Source organism: Colossoma macropomum, unplaced genomic scaffold (assembly GCF_904425465.1).
Source record: "Colossoma macropomum unplaced genomic scaffold, Colossoma_macropomum, whole genome shotgun sequence".
In the NCBI taxonomy this organism is placed as follows: Eukaryota; Metazoa; Chordata; class Actinopteri; order Characiformes; family Serrasalmidae; genus Colossoma; species Colossoma macropomum.
In genome coordinates, this window is record NW_023494799.1 from 35,969,058 (window position 1) to 35,992,424 (window position 23,367).

At 41.8% G+C, this 23,367-nt stretch overlaps 1 protein-coding gene across 2 annotated transcripts in view; it reads left to right on the plus strand.

Moving 5' to 3' along the window:
- Positions 1 to 7,180: 7,180 nt before the first annotated feature.
- The window catches only part of arntl1b (aryl hydrocarbon receptor nuclear translocator-like 1b), a 39,496-nt gene continuing 23,309 nt past the window's right edge, over positions 7,181 to 23,367 (plus strand). For both annotated transcript variants that reach the window (XM_036586175.1, XM_036586176.1), the window contains exons 1-3: positions 7,181 to 7,287; positions 15,837 to 15,905; positions 22,772 to 22,871. In XM_036586175.1, the coding sequence (XP_036442068.1) occupies positions 22,859 to 22,871 (13 nt within the window). In that variant the 5' untranslated portion in view covers positions 7,181 to 7,287; positions 15,837 to 15,905; positions 22,772 to 22,858. The remainder of the gene's footprint in view (positions 7,288 to 15,836; positions 15,906 to 22,771; positions 22,872 to 23,367) is intronic.

Genomic DNA, 23,367 nt, shown 5'->3' on the forward strand with positions numbered 1-23,367 from the left:
AAGTGTTGGATAGAAAGGTGTGAAGCGAACAACCATTGGACTCAGTGAAAACACGTTATCTGCAGTGTTAAAACAGATTCAGTCTGATGGACAAATCCGCGTTTGGAGAATGCCAGGAAAAGCATACTTTTCCGAATGTATTCTGGTAGCTGTTTGGTGGAGGAGGAATGAGAAATGATGGTGGAGGCCTGTTTTTTAATGGTTTGGACCCCATACTTATAGTAAAGAAAGCTCGAAAAGCTTGACTTTCTCAAGAACTGTGTGATTGCAACTTTGTGGTAGCAGTTTGGGGAAATAGGGCCTTTCCTATTTCAGCATGACAATGCCTCTGTTTACACAGTGAGGTCCAGAAAGAAATGGTTTGCCAAATTTGGTCTGGAAGAACTTAACTGGCCTGCACAGAACCCTGACCTCAACCCCATCCAGCACCTTTGGGATATATTCACTGCTCAACCTCACTTATACTCTTGTGGCCAAATAGAAGCAGATCCCTGCAACCGTGATCCAAAATCTTGTGGAATGAGATGTTCAACAACCACAGATAGATGTTATGTTTACATGTTGATGGAGGGGCGAGAACAGGACTAGGGTTGTCCTCAGTTCTCATGAGCGTACTCAGATGTACAGAGATCACATTTCTTTTAAAGAGACTGCAGTGATGGCCGTTTGGCATGTTACCCAACTATTGCTTGCTTTGCTTTATTGGTTCCTGCATGAGTCAGTGTGTGTGTGTATGTGTGGGTGCTTGTGTCTTCCACCGACGGTCACTCCTCAGCTCCTCTGGTCTATTCAGACGTGTGTTTGTCTGACACAGGCCCCCACCTCCTCCCAGAGAGTGGAAAAAGGCCTCTGTTTGTGCTCCAATCAGTTTTCTATTCAGTTGCTCTAAAAGAAGCTGTCACTTGGTCGTCACTTGCGGAGCAAAACAAGGAAACAAACAGCACCTCACCAAGAACCAGAAATCACAGGCACAGTGAGTGACACAAACTGAAGACGCTTCCGCAACCCAATATTACAGCTCTGCCTTGACTTGACAGTTGTATGAAACTGAATTCTGCGAACATTTACAAGAATACAAATTCAAAATCCTCATCTTACCACTCACAAACAAACAAAACTGAACAAGGACACGAGACTGTCAGAGGTGTTACAGCACGTCCACGTTTGCCAGGTGTGCTGCCAGGTTTTCTGTATAAAAGAAGCACAAGGATTCATTCGTCGTGGGATTCACTGTGACCTTTTCTGAGTGATCATATGAGGTCATTCAGAGCACAGTCCCACTGCTAAGAGCTTGTTAGAGATTGTTAAGTGAGTTTAGTAATGATAAACGTCACTCATGTGTGGCTTAAATGTCCTATTCATTCCTTTGTCTTTTTCAAAAAATTCTTTTGTGATATTTACAACGATTTTGTTATGATCTATTTAAACCCAGGGCATTAATTGAGATAGTAATGAGCTAAATATATATAAAATCATCGTTCTATTGCGAAGTGTCTCTCTCAAACCCTAACTCCCCATCTAATGCTTATATATATATATATATATGCATTTTTAGTGTTTTTTTATCATTTGGACACAACTGCTCTCCCATGTTTTCAAGTCACTAGTCCATAGGTAGAGCCTTATTTTAGCCACACCCCTGCATTTTAGAGCAGAAAGTGAAACTGCATCCTATTGTTTTGAATCAAATGTGTCCCAAAGTCTGAAAATCCATGTGTAACCTTAAGAATTTTAGGAATTTTGCAGGAATTTTTCAGACCATGTCATTTGTCTTCATACGCACATAGTCAAAAAGAAGGTCTGACTCATGTTTAGGTCTCAAATGTCCACATACACAGCAATAATCTGAAGACATTTAAGGTGAGGTTTTGCAGATGCAGCACTGGACACTGTTTCTTACAATTACAATAGACGTTAAAGAACATTTCTCATGATTTCTGCATAATCAAATCATTTAGATGTAAGAATCATTCAAAGTGGTTTGATGTGAAATCCTCCATTCAGCAGAACTGCTCATAGCAGTGGTGATAGGAAGCCAAATGTTTAGTGGTACAGAAATTAACTACAAGAAATGGTCATGAATGCAGTGTCTGTTGTTTTAGAAATCATTTTTGGGCTAAAACATATACTTTTATATCCATGATAGAGGTAGTTGCAGGCATTGTAAGACAAAATAGTAGCCAAAGCAAACCTTTTTTTATATATTTATCACCCCTCTATGGCTCCAAAACAAGACGGGAGAAGCCAAAAGGGTACCTGAGTGCCCTCTAGTGCTCTGTGGGAAATTACCAGTGCACACCAGCACCTCGAACCTACGCAACTGACCCCACCATGTGACCGTGGAAAATTATGGGACACTTGAGTCTATAAACTTTAAATACCCTGAACGTTTCTTGAGCGTCGATTCGCTTGCGCAGTGTTTGCACTGTACAGGACTCATTTCAGTGAGACTGTAATGCTCACTCTGTAAAGTTGGTGCCTCTCAAGAGCTCCAAAGTTCAGGAAGAAACCAATCTGCTTCAAGTCTTATCACATCATTCAGTCATGAGGCTTTTCACACATCAAACAGCTCATCAAAACTCAATGATTTACCACGATGTGTTGATGTGTTCATGCATGCGCTGTAGGTGTTTATGCATGTATGTGGGATGGAGAGCGTAGAGAGATAAAGAGGCCCAGGAAGCCATAATCTGCCAGTATGGTGATATGTTAGCGTTATCATGATAAGCACATGATACATCACAGTACACATGTATCTTTCAGTTCTAGGCAGCACCAAAATGGGTTCTGTTATTGCTACGATGTCAAGCTTGTAACAATAGCAAAACCCTTTTCGTGCTATATAGAACCCGTTTCAAAAAGGTTCTACATAGAACCATTTATAACACATTGTCCATCAATCTGAAGAACCATTTCGCCATGCAAAGATCCATTTAAACATAAAATGGTTCTATATAGAACTCATGGTTCTAAATAGAACCATTCCTGTTACTAAAGAACCCTTGAAGAACCATCTTTTTAAGACTGTAGAGAGCCTGTAAACAATAATAACCACTGTACAGTAATTGCATAAACTGTGTATCATGCAGTAACATGTGGCTCATTAGATGTCAGCCCATTGTAGCATCTTCTTATTTATTAGTTTGTTTATAACCATTTGAATGATTGTTTTGTTGTTTGTTTTTTGTGTTCCTGCTTAAATACATACTCAGTTTCAAACCAGCTGAGACAGTTTGTGAAACACTAATAAAAACAAAAAGCAGTGATTAGTAAATGCTTAAGCTGTATTAAACTGAAAACTGTACAAAAACACTATTTGATGTTTTTTTCTTTTAGGAAGTGTATTATTTTTAGTACATATTTGCTTAATCCAAATGTGATGCCTCCAAAATGTTCTAAAAAAGTTAGGACTGCAGTACGTTTACCACCATGTTACATCACCTTACATTCTATCAGCACCTCGTTTGGGGACTGAAGACACCAGTTAATCCAGTTTTGAAAGCATATTGTTTTTGACATTCTTCTGTTACAGAAGTCTTCAGCTGCACAACCATAGAGGGCCTTTGTTATTGTATTTTGCACTTCACAATGTGCCAGATGTTTCAGTGAGAGACAAGTCTGGACTGCAGGCAGGCCAATCAAGCATCCAAACTCTCTGATTACACAGACATACTGTTGTAATACATGCGGAATGTGGCTTGGTGTTGTCACGTTGAAATAAGCATGGACGTCCCTGAAAAAGACATTGTCTAGAAGGCGCATGGTTGATGTTGTTGTGTTAAATGTGCTCTATAATTAATATTTATTTACTTATTTACTATATGGAAGTTATCTATTCCATGAGCACTAATACCCCCCCTGCCAAGACAGACATCAACTTTTTAACTTTAAGCTGGTGACCGTCCAGATGGGCCTTTTCCTTTGGCCCAGAAAACACAATCTGTGTTATTTCTATAAACAATCAGAAGGGTTGACTCATCTGACCACAATACACTTTTGATCATGTAATTGCTGGACTGAGAATAGTCCACCAACCAAAAATATCCAGCCAACAGCGTCCTGTGGGCAGCGTCCTGTGACCACTGATGAAGGACTAGAGGATGCCCAACACAAACTGTGCAGCAGCAGATGAGCTATCGTCTCTGACTTCACATCTACAAGGTGGACTGACAGGTAGGAGTGTCTAATAGAGTGGACAGTGAGTGGACACAGTGTTTAAAAACTTCAGCAGCACTGCTGTGTCTGATCCACTCGTACCAGCACAGCACACACTAACACACCAGTGTTACTGCAGTGCTGAGAATGATCCACCACCCAAATGGTACCTGCTCTGTGAGGGTCCATGGGGGTCCTGACCACTGAAGAACAGGGTAAAAGGGGGCTAACAAAGTATGCAGAGAAACAGATGGACTACAGTCTGTAACTGTAGAACTACAAAGTGCACCTATATAGTAAGTGGAGCTGATAAAATGGACAATGAGCGTAGAAACAAGGAGGTGGTCATAATGTTATGCCTGATTGGTGTTTTGTATGATGTTGTGTAATTACGTGCATATGTGTTATGATGAGTTTAAATGAGGTGTGGTCACTATTTCTGAGGATCTGTATCACATATGATGAATAGGGTCAGGGGTGTAGCTAGAACGTTTAGGATGGGGTAGCAGGTAAGACACCAGAGATTTTATTGGAGCGGCAAACTGCTCAGAAATTAAATTAATAAATGAAATAGCATTACTGTATTAAAATGACATATAAATCGATGTGTTGTTTTTTTCTCTGTACATAACTAAATGTGTCATATCCACATGAATACAATATTACACCAATACAGCTATTGCTGAAAGTAAAGTGAAAGACAAAATTGTGCTGATGTAACATATTTTAGTCATTTATGAGGAAATGATGGATTTAAAGTAAATGTATCAATGCTTTATTGCGCAATGTTAACTCTAAAGAAAACATTTCATATAGACAGTCCATAGAAGTTATTCATTTAGGTTGTGTTGACTACAGATTATAATTATATAATTAATGATTGCAAAGCCAGGCAGGCAGCACTGTATAAGGTAACCTACAACACATGCATGTGCTCAGCTGTAAAAAGGAATTAGTTAGCACAATAAATGATGCGGATAAATTAGAACTGACTAATTTTTGATAGTTAACTCATCTTTACATCACATTGCTTCCTTCATAATGTAGCTCACAGAGCAGCACTGCTGAATTCATTCGCCTGTTTGCTGAGCAGATTAACCTGTTATTATACATTATTAAATGCAGCATCATCACTCATAAAACTAGTTGGTAACCAGATTTTCACCATAAACTGATGGCTGACCAATAATGGCTGACTATCTCACTTTTCAGGGTGACCATGCGTCATTTCCACCCCTTGGATGTGCCTGTGAATTGGGTGTAAGGAAAGAGCAAAAAGGCCCACTCTTTCACCTGTTTTTCACCCATCTACACTCTTCATACTCTTTCCTCCCCGTGTTATTAGTACTGTGAAACAGGTATTAGTCTCTGAGATCTCCTAATTTCTTGGTACGCTGTTTCTAGAAAAAAGGCTTAAAATGAATCACTCGTCTTTTTCCTGCGCTAGGCAGGAGGCAATGATGTGACATCAGCTGAAATCCTGGCTTTACTCTACTATCTGAGCGGAATCCTTTCATTTAGCTGCTCTGCTCACCAGTAGATGACCAGATGCTTGTCCCTCATGTGTTGTGCAGTGAGAGATCTAGTGCACAGGGCCACTCAGGAAATGAGTTCAAACGGGGTGATCTGAGTGAAAGGCTGTTGTTGTATAAGGCCTGCCGTGAAAGTCTTGAAAAGACTTTCCAATATAGCCAAAGGCTTCATACAGTGGGTTTGATTACTTCTGTGTATACTATCTATTATCACTGCACTCACATAGCATTACACAACAGCACAGCATTGTGCTTTACATTGACTTCTTCGTAAGACGGGCCAGACAGAAATCACTGTAACAGCGTTTTATAATTTTACAAGTTATCCTAATTATGGCCTAACTTTTTAATTTTATAATTTTATTTATTTATCTGTGCTTTTTTTGTCTGTGGAATTTATAAAGAGCTCATTTGAGATTTTTTTTATGTTACTTTGTTGCCACCTAGTGGTCAAAACGTAGAAGACAATGAAAAATGTACCAAGAGCAATGAATTGTTCTTTATAAATCTTAAAATATTATTGTTTAATATTTGTAAAAATGTAAGAAAAAATATAATCTGTTCCATAATGGGGTTGCACATTGTTTGATTAATAGAAAAGAATAGAATAAAGTAGAATGAAATCGAATAGAACTGAATAGAATGTCTGCACTGGAGATTGCAGTAACTTTTATGTACTAACATGTATTTCTAATTATCTCAAGCGATTAATAACGTGTTAAAATATCACGCTATTTATGTATTCTTTACGGAGCCCCGCTGGTGACGTCCTGTGGCCACGACTTAGTAAGGCGTGGGATTGAGATGATTAAGTCGTGGCCATGATGCTTTACTAAGTCGTGGCCATGACTTAATCATCTCAATACCTACTAAGACGTGGCTACGCATTATTTTTATTTATACAGGATGTCACCAGCAGGGCTCCATACTGGCCCTAGTTTCCCAGGTTTCTTGTCTTACCCCGAATCTCAAATGGCCCCCTACACCCTACGTAGTGCACTACATGGGCTCCTTCTCCCAGAAACAGCGCATAGCATGTCTAATAGAGGGCCATTTGGAATTCAACCACGTGTCCACAGTTCCTTCCTGGACATACAGCGCACTATTCGCGTGCAGACGTCAAAATCACATAACTCACATAGTGCACGTACTATATAGGGAATAGGGAACCATTTGGGATTCAGCCGTATTCTTCGACTACAACACGCAACGCGTGCGGATAAACACAAACCCTCCCGATCGACCGTGACGGTTTCACTTTCTAATCAATAACTGACTCACCCAGCTGAGCAGAAACCGGGGCTGACCGTTCTGTTTGTGTTTATGAATCGCTAATGAGCCTGTTCTTCGGCGAAATCCCATTGGTTGCTCTCGCGGCTCCTCGCATAGCCATTGGCTGCCGGGCTGAAGAGGCGCTCCGCGATTGGCCAGAGCAGGCGACGCGGAGTGCGCGGTCGAGCCCCATTGGTCCGATAAGTAGGTTAGTGGTGCGCTGCTTATTACAGCGGGGAGGAAAGTAGGTCAGTGTAAATATGTACAGTCCTAACGCTGCGCCGTCCATGTTCGCGTGATGATACATGTGCTTCACTGCCTTCTTCGAGTGAGTACGACCTTTTCAGCTCATAGATTCTGTATTACTCACCCCTGCGTGTGTATATATGTGTCATGCGCCGACGTTGTTTTAGCCCGTTCTTTTGTTTTTGTACTTGGCGGCTGGGGGGTGCGAAGTAGGCTACAGCCTGACTTTCACTGCATAACTTTTAAAGCCCCTCAGAGGGGAGAGGCGCTAACTTCATCTGAGACTCCTATTGAATAAAATAGGGCTGTGGTTTGTAGCTGTGACGGGTCTAAAGTCTCAGTCCGACTGTTATTAATTCATTTCAACGTCAGTCGGTGTAAAAATGCTGAGCCCCGCTGTGTTTCCAGCCGTCGTTTCCCTGTGTGGTGCACTGGCAGCCACAATGAGCTCAATAATAACAGGCGGTTTGTCGCGCCTCCGTGCGCGGCTCACATCGCTGAAGCCCTTTGTTTGATCTGTTGCACGGTGACTAATGTTAATGTGTCAGATGGTCCATCTCATTCATAGCCTACAGCTTGAAAATGAGCATATATTGGATGAAAAGCAGCGAAAAGCGCTGTAACGTTAGCCTTTCCCCCCTGGCTGCTGTATGTAAGTATGCACGACACGTATTGGTGCAGCAGGCTAATAAACAGCCCCTCAGTCTTGGTGGCCTTAAGGCGTGTTGGTGGTGGCTTTGAGCTGCGAGTGTTCATCCCTGACCTGATGGAAGACAGTTTTCTGCCCTGCTGTACGGTCCAGTGTGATGCCCCGCTATGTTGTGCTGTGTACTGCTTCCTGGAGATGCTTATAGATGAGCATATATGGGCAAATACCATAAAGGCTCAAGCATATATTTCAATATTTGTACCACTTAATTAAGGACAGCTCCACTTACTATATAGGTGCACTTTGTAGTTCTACAGTTACAGACTGTAGTCCATTTCACCCTGTTCAGTGGTCAGGACCCCCACAGGACCACCCCAGAGCAGGTATTATGTGAGCGGTGGATCACAGTGATGCTGACTTGGTGGTGGTGTGTTAGTGTGTGTTGTGCTGGTGGAAGTGGATCAGATACAGTAGTGCTGCTGGAGTTTTCAAACACATCAGTGTTGCTGCTGGACTGTGAACCAAAAATATCCAGCCAACAGCGTCCTGTGGGCAGCGTCCTGTGACCACTGATGAAGGACTAGAGGATGACCAACACAAACTGTGCAGCAGCAGATGAGTTATTGTCTCTGACTTTACATCTACAAGGTGGACTGACAAGGTAGGAGTGTCTAATAGAGTGGACAGTGAGTGGACACAGTGTATAAAAACTCCAGCAGCACTGCTGTGTCTGATCCACTCATACCAGCACAATATACACTAACACACCACCACCACATCAGTGTTACTGCAGTGCTGAGAATGATCTGTGGTGGTCCTGTGGGGGTCCTGATTGGTGTAGAACAGAGTGAAAGGGGGCTAACAAAGTAAGCAGAGTCTGTAACTGTACAACTACAAAGTGCACCTATATAGTAAGTGGAGCTGATAAACTGGGCAGAGAGATTAGATATAAGGAGGTGTAGTTACTGAAGTGGCTGGTACAGTTATGTTTAGTTTGAAATATTAAATTATTTAAATGAGCCAGAGATCAAAATTTCATGTGTTAATGACTTTACTGCATAGCTTATGATGTGCATGTATGTAAAATTTAGTTACATAGCTAGTATGCAAATGTTAACTTTAATGTTCTATATGTATATGTTTGTATATGTTGATATCTGGCTAAATATCGCTGCTGTCGAAACGAAACCTCGTATCTCCAAAATGGTAACTTTACAGGAGAAGGAAAAAACATACTTTACTTATAATGTAAGTCAGATTTTTTCCAGGTAATTTTGGGCCGTTTCCTTTGGTCCATTCATCATGAAATTTACACACAATGTAAAGAACAACAAGCATTTTCCAAATATGTCAAAAACTGAAAAATGTCAAAAATGGAGATATGAGGTTTTCTTCCAACAACAGCGATATATATCCTACATTTGAGAACGGACAATTTCAAAAAGTTGGTATATATGTCCATATGTTACAAAAATAAGTTAGATATAAGGGAAATCCATATATGATAATGTGTCATATATCTGAAACCCATATATTGCACATATATCAGACTTAATAGGCCTGTATTAGCAGTCTGTGTTGTCCCAGCATGCTTCAGTTTTCTTCCTGCACAGTGAGCCTGATGATTAGAGCGAAAAGGCTGCACTGAGTGAAGAGAACACAGAAAGCAAAGACAATGTGCTGAGCAGGAAGGTGAGAAGGAGCAGATGTTCAGTGCAAAGAAAGAATATATGTAAAAAAGAGTTTTTAGGCTGAGAAATGAGAGCAGAATGCAGGGCAACACGGCAGAGATGATCTAGGTATCCTGATCTGTCGAGGCTGATAGCTTCACCTTTATAAAAATGGAAGAATTACTAAATCTGTCCAATGCCGATATCATTCCGATCACCGTGCATCCCCACAACGTAGCGAGTTCTTGTTTGTTTGTTTTTGTTTTGGGTGTTGTTGACATGAATAAGTGCATGTTTTTCTTCTTTTGCTGTAGATACTTTTCCACTTTGTCACCTTTTTATCAGTATCTATTATCCGACTCGTTCTCATTTCCTCTCTGATGTATTAAGCCCAGTGTTTGTTCACGCAGTGGATAATAATGGTATTTGTGAGGACAGACGGCTCAGCATGTGTTTACGGTCCACGTGAGAGGAAGTCTTAGTTGTTTACCAACTGCTTTGGGATGGATCCATAGGAGCAGGCTGCGAGCGAGGAGAAACGGAAAACAGAGCTCTCTGGGAAGGCTATTAACATATCTCGCTCATGTTTAGGTCAGCTACAGTGAGTCAGAGAGCCCGGGAGAGTTTAGATTAGGTTGGGAGGGTCGGCTGTGCTGAACTATGAATTAAAGTCAAGTCTGTATTTAACTTCTCCCGACAAGTTGGTGCATCTTTGAAGCAAGTGAAATGGGAGAAATCATTCCGGTCTAAATTAGGTGGTTCTGCTTTCCCCATCTAAAGACAAATATTTGTTCTGAGGTTCTTGAAGGAAAAACTTTCCATAAGGCGGACAACTTTATGTATTCTCACCAGTATGAATATATAGAGGGATAACTCTCCCACTAAGGTCTTTATCAGTCTTTCACTGCTTTTATTGCTTTTTTATTGTTTTTTAATTTATCTATCCGAAGCATTTGAATCACATAGATACAATACTTTCCTGAAAAAGTCAGTGTTATGGTAATATACACTGATCAGGCTGAACATTATGACCACCTCCTTGTTTCTACACTCATTGTCCATTTTATCAGCTCCACTTACTATATAGGTGCACTTTGTAGTTCTACAGTTACAGACTGTAGTCCATCTGTTTCTCTGTGTACTTTGTTAGCCCCCTTTCACCCTGTTCTTCAGTGGTCAGGACCCCCAAGGACCCTCACAGAGCAGGTACTATTTGGGTGGTGGATCATTTCACTGACATTGTGGTGGTGTGTTAGTGTGTGTTGTGCTGGTCTAAGTGGATCAGACACATCAGTGCTGCTGCAGTTTTTAAACACTGTCCACTCACTGTCCACTCTATTAGACACTCCTACCTTGTCGGTCCACCTTGTAGATGTAAAGTCAGAGACGATAGCTCATCTGCTGCTGCACAGTTTGTGTTGGGCATCCTCTAGTCCTTCATCAGTGGTCACAGGACGCTGCCCACAGGACGCTGTCGGCTGGATATTTTTGGTTGGTGGACTATTCTCAGTCCAGCAGTGACACTGAGGTGTTTAAAAACTCCAGCAGCTCTGCTGTGTCTAATCCACTCAGACCAGCACAACACACACTAACACACCACCACCACGTCAGTGTTACTGCAGTGCTGAGAATGATCCACCACCCAAATAGTGCCTGCTCTGTGAGGGTCCATGGGGGTCCTGACCACTGAAGAACAGGGTAAAAGGGGGCTAACAAAGTATCAGAGAAACAGATGGACTACAGTCTGTAACTGTAGAACTACAAAGTGCACCTATATAGTAAGTGGAGCTGATAAAATGGACAGTAAGCGTAGAAACAAGGAGGTGGTCATAATGTTATGCCTGATTGGTGTATAACTAGTGTAGTTAATCAGCTATACTTGTGTTGTTGATGCAAGCTGATTTTTTCTGTCAAATAAAAATAAAGACAGAATTTTAAACAAACAAAAAAACTTTGTCTAAAGTATATTGTATATCAAATATAAAGTATATCAGTATATTGGCTGAATCTGCTTTACAGATGTGGATATGATCTTCAGTAAAGCAGCACTAAGACACTTCGGATGAACCAAAATACAAATTCTAACAATACCTGTATACTTTTAGTTTTTGACCTTTTATGTCTTGAAAATCATAAACAGTCTTTTTAAGGCAGTTCAGGATTTTATTTTTCCTGTTTTTATAGCTTTTCTTGAAATATCAAGCAGCAAACAGTCCTATTCTTTCAATATAGAACTGGATCACATGCACATGTGTTTCATCTAGTAACCTCAGGTTTGCCTGAAGACACAGCTTCAGTAAGATGGGCTCAAAATGAATGAATGCCACGTGAGCTTTGTGGCTTCCTGCCTAAATATAGCGATGGCCAAATTTGCTTTGTGGTTGTTGGAGTCAGGGTGCGTCCGTGGTTTAGGTGGACTTCCGCAGGTGACCTAGTATTGTCAGTGGGCCTTGTGCTGAGCTTCGAAGCGCAGTGGGAGGAACTGAGTATCGCAGTATGTACAGTTATAATGCTTCATATTGCAGTTGTGGTATGTGCTGAACTCTAGGCTTATTATTCACTGATTACACTGAAGACATAGTATCCAGTAACTACAATTGAAGTCTGAGCCACCATTAGAGCTAAAAATGTTAAATCTTTTTAATCCTGCAAAGGAAAATTTGTCAATTTGCTGCCTAACTATATTCAGTCTGGGAGCAACACGGGGGGTTAATGCTGCGTTTGACTGAAGCTTATAACCCAGAATTTCCCACCTGAATTTTGGTAGTCCTATGGCTAGGAAAACGCCCACTCAGCTGGAAATTTTCTTCTCGGAAAGTCGGGATGGTGGTCTCAACTCCCAGCTCGGTTTATGATGTGAAATCATCATGGCTGCTCACGCCGTCAGTTGTAATGATAATCACTTCTCTACTTTAAATGATATTTGCTTTAGATCAGTCAACATAAAGACACAGTGATTGGTCAAGCCTATAATGTTGACCATAAAGTTCACTGCTTTGAGAGTGTAAATACGTTTATCACTCATATCACTAACATAAGCTGGCTAGGTTATTGATAACAATACTCGCTTACCCTTCTCACTGGCACACTTCCATCCAAGCATTCACTTCTGTTTTTTTTTATGCATCATTTTCATGCATCAAATCAATCAGCAATACGGTGATGCAGTATTTTCTGTTAGAAAGCTTGAAATCTCAAGATTCAATTCCTGCAAACCATTTAATGATCCATCCACAGCAGTAACGGTCGTCTCATTTGCAGCATAAGCATCGAATGAGCAAACGCTAGCAAATCTGTGGGTCTTACCCTCAAAGCCTCGCCGCTGTCCACAGAGACAAAATCCAAAAGACGTGGTCTTGATAACGCAGCAAGAGTCAGAGATCAGTTTAGAGATCTGTGAGTCAGGCGGAAATAAACCCCTTCGTTCTAGACTCTCTTACTCTGTGTCAGTAATTTCTACAATTTTTCTGACAGTTGGAAAAAAAGTTGAGTGTTGTCTTTCAAATGAGATCATGCACTCAAGCCTAGATCATGGCTGTAGCCCAGAGTATGTGAAAACAGTGCTCTTTTTACTTTGGAATGCCGTTTCAGGCAAATATGTGGTGGCAGTTCACAGGTGAAACAGTACTCATGGAGGCATCCTTGTTTTTCCCACTCTGTAGCTCAAAAGAATGGCATATTTCCAAACTCAGACTTCCCAGCCAAATCAAACACAACATTAGCTCCAACCAGGAATACCCAGTCAGTCCTGGGATTTGAATCCATGACCTTCTGGTTGCTGGCTCACCTCTCCCACCACTAGGCTAAATCGGACATGATTTAAAATTAGTCTGCACTGTTTTGACTAAAAATATTTATGTTTGTTGGATCACTTGAATGCCTTGATTCATAAAAAAACACCCACTGAAATGGGCTGGAGGTTAGGGAAGCAGCCTTGTGACCGGAAGGTCGCCGGTTAGAGCCGACAGTACGTGACTGGGGTGCCCTTGAGCAAGACACCTAACCCCCCTAACTGCTCCCCAGGCGCTGTGGATAGGGCTGCCCACCGCTCCAGGCAAGTGCGCTCACTGCCCCCTAGTGTGTGTGTTCACTAGTGTGGTGTTTCACTGCACAGATGGGTCAAATATGGAGGTTAAATTCCCCCATTGTGGGACCAATAAGAGTCGCTTAATCTAATCTTAGAAACTCATCTGGCGCATGAACGATTGGTGAGGATGCTCACAAAAAAAGTGATTCATTAGAGGGTTTGTTTGCGTATTGTAACCTTCTGCAGTGTTAGTATAAAAATGGCAATAATAGCAAAGCGCTGATATAGAATTTTCAATAACTTTTTTTTTGCATTTATAAGCAAGTTCACTCTGTGATTAGATAAGGAATGGGGAATCTAAGGCTACGTTTACACAGCAGGTGAAAGTGGCCCTAATCCGATCTTTTTCTTCATATGTGACACAGATGTGTGTCTGTTTGTCAGTGTGAACAGATAAACACACTGAATCTGACATTTTCAATTCCGATTTGAGACACTTTCATATGTGGTACTGAAATCCGATACGGATCCAATCTGCGGCGATGCGACTCCGCCTGAACAGCCAGATCGGAATTCATGCGACTTTTAAGTCAGTCCAACTCCACGTTCGTCATAATTTCGCGCTGCTGAGACTCATAAACGTTTAGGCTGATGTTTCTGTACCAAAAAATTAGCAGAGACTCATCAAAGCGCTCCGTGTTCAAAGAGGTTTCGAATGAAACGGCCGAACGCGGCCGGAGGAGACCGAGGCTGCAGCGTCAGAGAACAGTTTAAAGAATCCGAGGACATGAACCAAAGAAGTGGCCGTGGCCGAATAACGAGCCCTTTTTACAGGGAACTCGAACACATTGTGGGTGATGAGCCCAGCTGTCAACCACTGGAACTTCATAATCGCTCCTGTGATGCTGGCAAAGATGAAACTGAAAGCTTCGGGCGTTCACTGACCATCATGATTGTTTACCTCTGGACGAGCCACGAGACGCACTGTTCTTTAGAGCATGCGAGTCGGTTTAGGAGCTGATCTGTTCAGACTGATGTCGCATATGGATCACATTTAAAAGATAATGTGAACAGCCAAACAAAAAAAAACGGATTTGGTGAGAAAATCAGATTTGGGCCACTTTTACCTGCTGTGTAAACGTAGCCTAACCTCTAATCTTCTGTACGCAGGGTGGTTATGTTTTCCAGTATGCTATCTAGCGAGTGTGCATACTAAAAATGACAGAATTATCAGTTGTAATGACCTGTAGTTCTAACAGCACACCTCTGATAATAAAAGCTAAAATTCCCTGTGTATCAGCTGATAATATACCGGCTGCCTGTCTGTGTTTCACCCTCAGTGATAGTGATCAACAAGCAATGTTTTGAACAGCCCCATAGAGAAAGCGTGAAGGGGAACGGATACTGTAGTATCACGATGGTTAAACAGCTTGCCGTGCTGTGGCAGCCTCTGAGCTTTGGCTAAGAAACTGTGGCCTCCCACGATCTCCTCTGCAGCACACCATCTGTGGATCACCCATCTGTCACCCATACTGCCTTACTCATCACAAGAAGTTGTTTATTGATGACCCTACAGCCCAGCTGCTAACCTGTACTCCGCTTCTAGCAGTACAGTCAGTGAGAAGTCCACATGTGAGTGGGCATAGCTGTTCATAATGCAGTCAGAGAAAAAATCCACAAATAGTGGCTATGACTGTTCATAGTATACTCAGTCGGAAGCCCACATATGAGTGACCATGACTGTTAATAAAAGGGATGTTACGATTGCAACAGAAGTATTGTGTCAAATTGTATTTCTTGAATGTTGAATGCTTTACCATTAATATATTAATCCAAGGCACATTAGATAAGAATGTAATGAACCTTTTAGCCAACTGTGTCTGACCACATCGGAATTAGACCTCCGCATTTAACCCATCTGTGCAGTGAAACACCACATACACACTAGTGAACACACACACACTAGGGGGCAATGAGCACACTTGCCCGCAGCGGTGGGCAGCCCTATCCACGGCGCCTGGGGAGCAGTTGGGGGTTAGGTGCCTTGCTCAAGGGCACTTCAGTCACGTACTGTCAGCTGAGGGGATCGATCCAGCGACCTTCCAGTCACAAGGCTGGTTCCCTAACCTAAAGCCCACGACTCCCCAGTGTCCCTCATATCATAATATGAATCATATTGAATCAAATAATGGATGCTGTGAATCTTTACACCCCTAGTTAATAATACGCTCAGTAAGTCCACACATGTGTATTCATGACCTGGTGCTTGTCCCTCTTTTCTGTAGGTTTAGTGCCTGTTCACATATCTGGAGGTGAAGGCTATCACTGGGAACTGGACACTGGTCACCTCTAAGGTATGTACCCTTTAGTCCATAGTCAACAATTGATGTGAAAGGTGTTGCAGTTTTGAGTGGCCATCAGCTGTGTTGTAAATGTTGACTATGAGCTTCATATTTAGTGGGATTGTTGTAAAATGCCGTAGAAAATGCAAGAATTTGCCACAAGTTTATACAGGTTTCAGTTATTCTGTTTCAAAGGGCATAAACTTATGCTGGTTAACTCCTCCCATTATCATGCGTCTCGACTGATCTGATCAGACTTGTATGGTGCTAAGTACAGCTGTGAGTGGGGTTTGTTGTGTTTCGGAGATGCGTTGGGATCTGATCAGTCAAACCACCTTTGGAGGTGGTCAGGGATGAATTAGGAAGAAATTCTGCAAAATAATCTAATGACTTTTTTGCCATATAACATTAGAGTCTGTTAGGATAGAACTCATGAAAGAAGTTGCAAGACGAGATGCTGCATCTCGGCTCCAAAGTGTCCAACAACGGCTGGTTTTGAACGACTAAGAATGGACGCAAATCCTTGGCAATAAAAGTTGTGATAGAGTTTGTAATTCGCCTCCAAGTTGGGTGGAAGCTTTGGCATCACTTGTTCCTCTGGTTGGCAGCAACTGCAACGGAAAACAGGTGGAAACATGTAATTTGCTTTCTCATGTTTGTCGTTTCCAAAATATTTTAGTTTAGTGTGACACAACTCGCATATGGTATGGCTCCTGTCCAGGTCCCTTTTCCCCTGGCGTGCAGACTGCAGGTCACCTAGCAACGCAGTCTCACTTAGCTAATAGCTAACGACAAGGCAAAGAGATAGATTTAAGACAAACATTAGTCTAACTAGTCAGTTAAAAAAAATAGTTGACTGGTTGTCATTACTATGTCAGTGCAGTCTTATGCAGCTTGCAGTGCAGTTGGTTTAGTCTTGTGTAGCGTTTCCACACTAATAAGGTACTTTGGGCTTTTTCTTTTGCAGAAAAACTGTTTCTCTTTTGTCCTCCAGCCTTTTCACTGCAGTTTTTACCACCTCAAGTCTTAGACTACCACCAATTGCAGTGCCAATATTAAATCACCAGCCCTTAGTGTAGATATACACTGTATGGTTAAAATGTATGTGGACATCTGACCATCACACTAATAAGAGCTTGTTGGTTTCCAAAACAATGGGTATTAATATGGAGTTGTCCCCCCCTTTGGGGTCATAATAGCCTCCACAGTATAAGGAAGACTTTCCACAAGGTTTTGGAGTGTGTTTGTGGGAATTTGTGTTGGACACGAAGGCCTGGCTTGCATCTGATGTTTCATAGGAAAAGGTGTTAACGTCAGGGATCTCTGCAGGCCACTGAAATTCAGCCACACCAGATTTGTCTTTATGGACCTCGATTCCTGCTGGAACAGGAAATGGTCTTTCCCAAACCGTTGGAAGCATCTAATTGTGTAAAATGTCTTTGTATAGCATTACCCCACCTTCTACACTGAAACTAAGGGGCCTAGACCAAACCCTGACAAACAGGCCTAGACCATTATCCCTCCTCCACCAAACTTCACTATTGGCACAATGTAGACGAGCCAGACTCGTCCGTCAGACTGACAGACGTGATTCAGCACTTCAGGGAACGTTTCCACTGCTCCAGAGTCCAGTGGCGACACCGTTTATTCCCCTCCAGCTGACTCTCGGCGTAAGTGATCTTAGGCTTTTGCAGCTCCTTGGCTATGGAAACCAAATTCCTGAAGCTCTTAACGCACAGTTCTTGTGCTGATGTTGTCTCCAGGGACAGTTTGGGACTCTGTAGAGAGGGATACAACGGAAGCTAGGTGACTTTTATGTGCTACGTGACCTCAGCGACCTGAGTTTGCATGGTCTCCTGCTTTGGGCTGAGCTGTTGTTGCTCCTAGATGCTTCCATTTCACATCAATAGCACTTACAGTTGACTGGGGCAGATCTAGCAGGGAGGAAATCTCACAAACTGACTTGTGGCAAAGGTACCTTTCTATGACAGCGCCTCGTTTAAAGTCACCAAGCTCTTCAGTACGACCCATTCTATTGCCATTGTCTATGGAGATTGCATGGCTATGTACTTGATTTTATGCACCTGTTAGCAACGGGTGTGTCTGAAACACCTTAATGATTAGAAGGGGTGTCCACTTACTGTTCTGACCATACAATATATAATGGTATATAATGGTGTAATAGTGAAGTCTGTGATTGTTATTGAACAATGGAGTTGACATTTGAAACCTAACTCAAGACACTTACACGGGAATTGACCCCTGACCTTATTTCGATATATGGTGGTTATAGAGGTGATAAATGAATAACAGAAGTGTAAAAAGCCTGAATAACAGTGGTACAACAGTGAAACCGGACAGCAGTTTGAGTGCGTTCAGTGTGGTCAGCTGAACTGGTTGGTCTTTGAGGCCACTGTGGAAAAGGAAAGAGGAGGTAGTTAAAGCACTGCTGACTCATTTAAGCACTGTGTGTTAACAGGCTTATCCAGATGACCTACATTCACCCAGCCCTCTTTTTTTTTTTGGAGCCTTTATGTTTTTTGCCTTCTCTCCATCCGACCAGCAGCCTTTTATTTCTGCTAATGTAACCAGCCTACTTTTTCTTCGTGTCATCTGCTAGCAGGGAGGTAATGATGGATAATTTGACCGACACATCCTCTCCATCCTCACCCTTTTATTCTCCATCTGCTCATTTTCACAGCAGACCTGGAATTAGAAATACATTTTCAAAAGCACTTTTCCGTCATCTGATGGTCGGTTGGAACATCTTATAATATCGCATGAGACTCAAAACAAATGGAGTACAGATGTGGTGACTCTTCGATTTCCAGATCCACCCCTGCGATTGTACTGCAGTTTGCCAACCATGCAGGAAATGCGTTAACCCAATATTAATTGTTGCCGTTTAAAGCTACACCTAGGAAAACTTGTTAGTCCACTTAGTCCACTTGGAGGACTGATTGATTTTGATCTCTCTTGCTTAAGATAAAAGGCAATAGAAGTTATACCAAAAAGAGAAGTGTGCGCATGAAAAGATGATCGAGCTTCTTTTGGCATTTGCCCAAGAACGCTGCCCCACTGCTGTATCCAGGTAACAGGAAGATCATAAACCATCAGCTTTGCCAGCAAACTCAAACACGCTTTTATGGCTGTTTGTTTGCCATCTGATATCTGATACATCAGTTCATTAATAAAATCGGCTGGTATTAAAATTCTGCGTATTTACTGGTATCTGAGAAAATCACACTGATAAACCAGCAATATTTGAGGTTTTTTTTGTCAAGAGGTTTTTTTTCTCATTAAAAAGCAGTGCATTTTGTTACAGCTGTATGAGCGAATTAAATGTTTCAACCAATATCAAATACACCGATCAGGCATAACATTATGACCACCTCCTTGTTTCTACGCTCATTGTCCATTTTATCAGCTCCACTTACTATATAGGTGCACTTTGTAGTTCTACAGTTACAGACTGTAGTCCATCTGTTTCTCTGCATACTTGGTTAGCCCCCTTTTACCCTGTTCTTCAGTGGTCAGGACCCCCATGGACCCTCACAGAGTAGGTACCATTTGGGTGGTGGATCATTCTCAGCACTCAGTAAAAAACTCCAGCAGCACTGCTGTGTCTGATCCACTCAGACCAGCGCAACACACACTAACACACCACCACCACGTCAGTGTTACTGCAGTGCTGAGAATGATCCACCACCCAAATAGTACCTGCGAGGGTCCATGGGGGACCTGACCACCGTAGAGCGTAGAAACAAGGAGGTGGTCATAATGTTATGCCTGATTGGTGTATATCATGTGTATCAAATATACAGTCAGTGGTTCCAGCTCTTCCAAGGTTTGGGCAGTATGACAGTATTTATCGTTATCATGATAAATTATGTCACACTGTGCTTTTCTGAGCATAAAGTGGATATCGTGGGTACTTAAACACTGACCAACTGCATGTTTCATGACAAAGAGAGCATAATTAGTCCTGTTTAATTGGATTTAATGCATAGTATGTGAAATATTGAGTAACAGTCATTGGATTCATTAAAATGCAGCACTGTTTTAGCTTATCAGATGTAAAAAAAAATAAAATGTGACATAGTGTATCATAAAAAGATATTGAAGCATCAGGAGATTTCATTTTTGCCATATATCCCACGTCTACTTCCATGACTGTATAAAGTTGGGCAGAGCTGAACCTTTGTTGCGCCACTCAGAGTGTTCACTTTGCTTTGCCAACAGCTCCACTGCTGCGTTGTTGGCTCTCATTCAAAATGAATGAGCGTCTAAGCGTTGGCCCTGTCATTGGGAGATTGGGAGTCCTGTCTCTGGTGATGCCACAGCCATCTGTGTCAAGGAGTACTAGAGAGATCCCTGGTCTCCCTGTCTCTGGGTGGGTAGGATGGCCCCAGCACTATGCTAGCCTGGCTGGGTGTCTGTTGGGTAATGCATCAGAGTGTTTTAAGCTGTCCAACGAACAGACAGTTTGAAAAGATTGCATAGCTGGCTTCACATGATTTAGAGCAGCATGTACCAGCCTTAAACCTCCTAGTGCTGGTAGTATCATGTGACTGGGGGAGACCCAGGGGAGTTTGCTAAATTTAGGAGAAAAAATAATAGACTTCTGGCTGCTTTATCGCTGTCGGGGTTAGAAAGAAAGAAAATTATATTTATATTATTTATTTGTTTGTTGGCAGATCATTGACATGTTATTAACACATTATAAATGTTTTTTAGCAGGTTAACTTTGACAGTCCTGAGAATCGGTTTAGCTACTGTTATTGATTACCGAATTTCTTGAATTCCTTTTAAAATTCATATCTAGATGAAACATTAGACCAGCTGCACAGAGTTAATTAATTGTTGATCGAGCTTCTTTTGGCATTTGCCCAAGAACGCTGCCCCACTGCTGTATCCAGGTAACAGGAAGATCATAAATCAAAGCAAACTCAAACACACTTTTATGGCTGTGTTGAGAGTCCTGAGAATTAGTTCAGCTACTGTTATTGATTGTCGAATTTCTTGAATTCCTTTTAAAGTTCATATTGGTATCAGTAATCAGTGTCAGTCGGGCTCCAGATGAAACATTAGACCAGCTGCACAGAGTTATACAAGAATTATTCACTGACAAGAAGCACTCTCTACTGTAGAACATGCTCATTTTAGATGGTAACGCGTGAGGGGGCTGAGAGTGTTACGTGGCGTGTCTGATTCAGCGTCCTGACACACTGAAACCCTAGCGTCATCTGGATCGGCTGAAAGGTAGCGATGTAGTAAGGGGGAAAATAGGTCACTGGAGAATCTAATTACAAGCCGACTGGTGGCCGCTGGAGAGCATTAGCGCCGGTCCGATTCTGACAGCGGGGTGTAACCTGAGGTCTTCTGCTTTTCACGCACCTATTTTTGTAGGATTTCCATAAATCAGACAGTGAGAGTCAGCCCATTAAGTAGAAATGTTCACAGCCTGGGGAAACAAGGCATTCGAAGCAGCCTCAGCTCATTTCAGAATGTCGTGCGCTCTTAAAACGCTTTAAAAAGGTAATATTGCCAAAGCGCTTGGACAGGTTAACAAGATGAGATTCATCAAAGAGTAACTGCACCCTAAGACCTTTTTTTCCATTAACAGATGAAACGCACTGCTCTGTAATAATAAAATATACCAGCCTCGCTTAAAATGTGAACGCGTCTTTGCAAACTGTAAAAATATCATTTTTATCATGGTCAGTTCCGCCTCTGCAGCGTCCCTCTGGTTCAACTCTGCTATAGGCGCAGATGACCGATTACAGTATGCAAATCAGTCAAACAACGTTGATGCCCTACTCATCCCACACTCATAAATATGAAAGCATAGGAGCCCAGAGAGGAGATAACCACAATCACGCGCTGAGCTAAATACCCCCAGCACCACCTCACAAGGCTGTAAATAACCCAAACTGTAAATAACCCAAATAAGCTTAGTTTGTAATAAATATTGATCATGTTCAACATATGACTAGGTAACCCGAAGAACCGATTAAGTGAGGGTTCACATTTTTCTTCACGAATCCGTAGTTCCAGTGCTGCTTGCCGTTGATTTCATTTCAGTGAGTTTAGGTGCCGAGGGTTCGGTTTATACAGGGGAACATGAATTTGAGAGGGAACTGAATCAGATATAACACCGGTAAATGCCATGAACAGCTTGCAGAACGTAAGGGTTTAGGGCCACTGCAGCAAACCCTGGCTGACCGGTGATGCAGTCTGCGACCTTGATGTCAAACTGAATGAAACTTAGACAGAGTTCAAAGAAAGCCACTTTATTCATTCGGGATTCAGGGCATCTAAGAAATCAGGACTCTGGTCATATCGAATACGGACCTGCTGAATAGATCATTAGAAGCAAACCTGAAAATCACTGCAGTGCCCCTCCCAGCATGCCCCTCGAATCGTGCTGGGGTCGAGTTCACTGAAAACAGTGGGGTGTAGTTACTCTTTAAGCAGAGCGGGTGAGATCAGAGATTCTGTAATTGAGTTTGGTCATTTGCGCAGATGTTGCCTCTGATGTTGCGCTGCTCTTTGCGTAATGCTGTGAGATTTTTTATAAGACAGTTGTTTCATCTAAGATCCAACTTTTATCCTTTATCACTGATGTCTGAGTCACGCATCACCCTCAGGAATGAAGGATGCAGCGTTCGCTGCGAAATCAGCGGCGGTACATTTCTCGAATCGCGTTTGTGTATTTGAGTTGACGTTCGCTGGTAAATATGGGTTTCTTTCATGTCTTTAGGCGAAAATGATGTGGACGTATGTGGGCCGTTCATTTCTTGCGTCATCGGTATCATCACTATGATCTCCATGTTATGAAATGCCTTAATTCCTGTCTTAACATGTCATGCCCACAGTCTCGCCCACTACCAGCCTCCTTACCTTGCACACCACTGACAGTGGGCGAAGAGTCTTCATGAGATGGTCTGAAAACATCAGTCCTCATGAATCTCTGTGGTGAGTTGTGAAAGCCTTACCTTTCATTTTTATGGCACTATTTGTTTTTTTTTTTTAATTTCATGCTTCATTTAGCAATCAAGATTAGATTGTCACTCTCATAAGAAACAGGTTGTATATTGTGCTGTCAGTGTCAAAAAAATTGACACTGTCCAAAAAAAAAGGTTTTGATTTTTCTACATCATTTGAACACAGGAGAGCTTCTTCCCTTGGAATAACATCTTTTTGCATTAAGATTCTTTATTAAGAATTATTATTTTTTATTATTCTTTATTAATCTTCTTTATTTAAGATTTTAATTTTGTTTTTTCTTTTTCCTGTTCCATTTTAGAGGTACATACTGTCACTTGGACATCACTCATATTTTACACCACTTGAAAATGCTATTACATTGTGTGAACATGACACCTGTGCCAGTTGAAATTTCAAAAAGCTTTATTTTTTTAAGTTATATTAACACAAATTGAGAATGTTTTATCCTTTTTCTAGAAAGTCA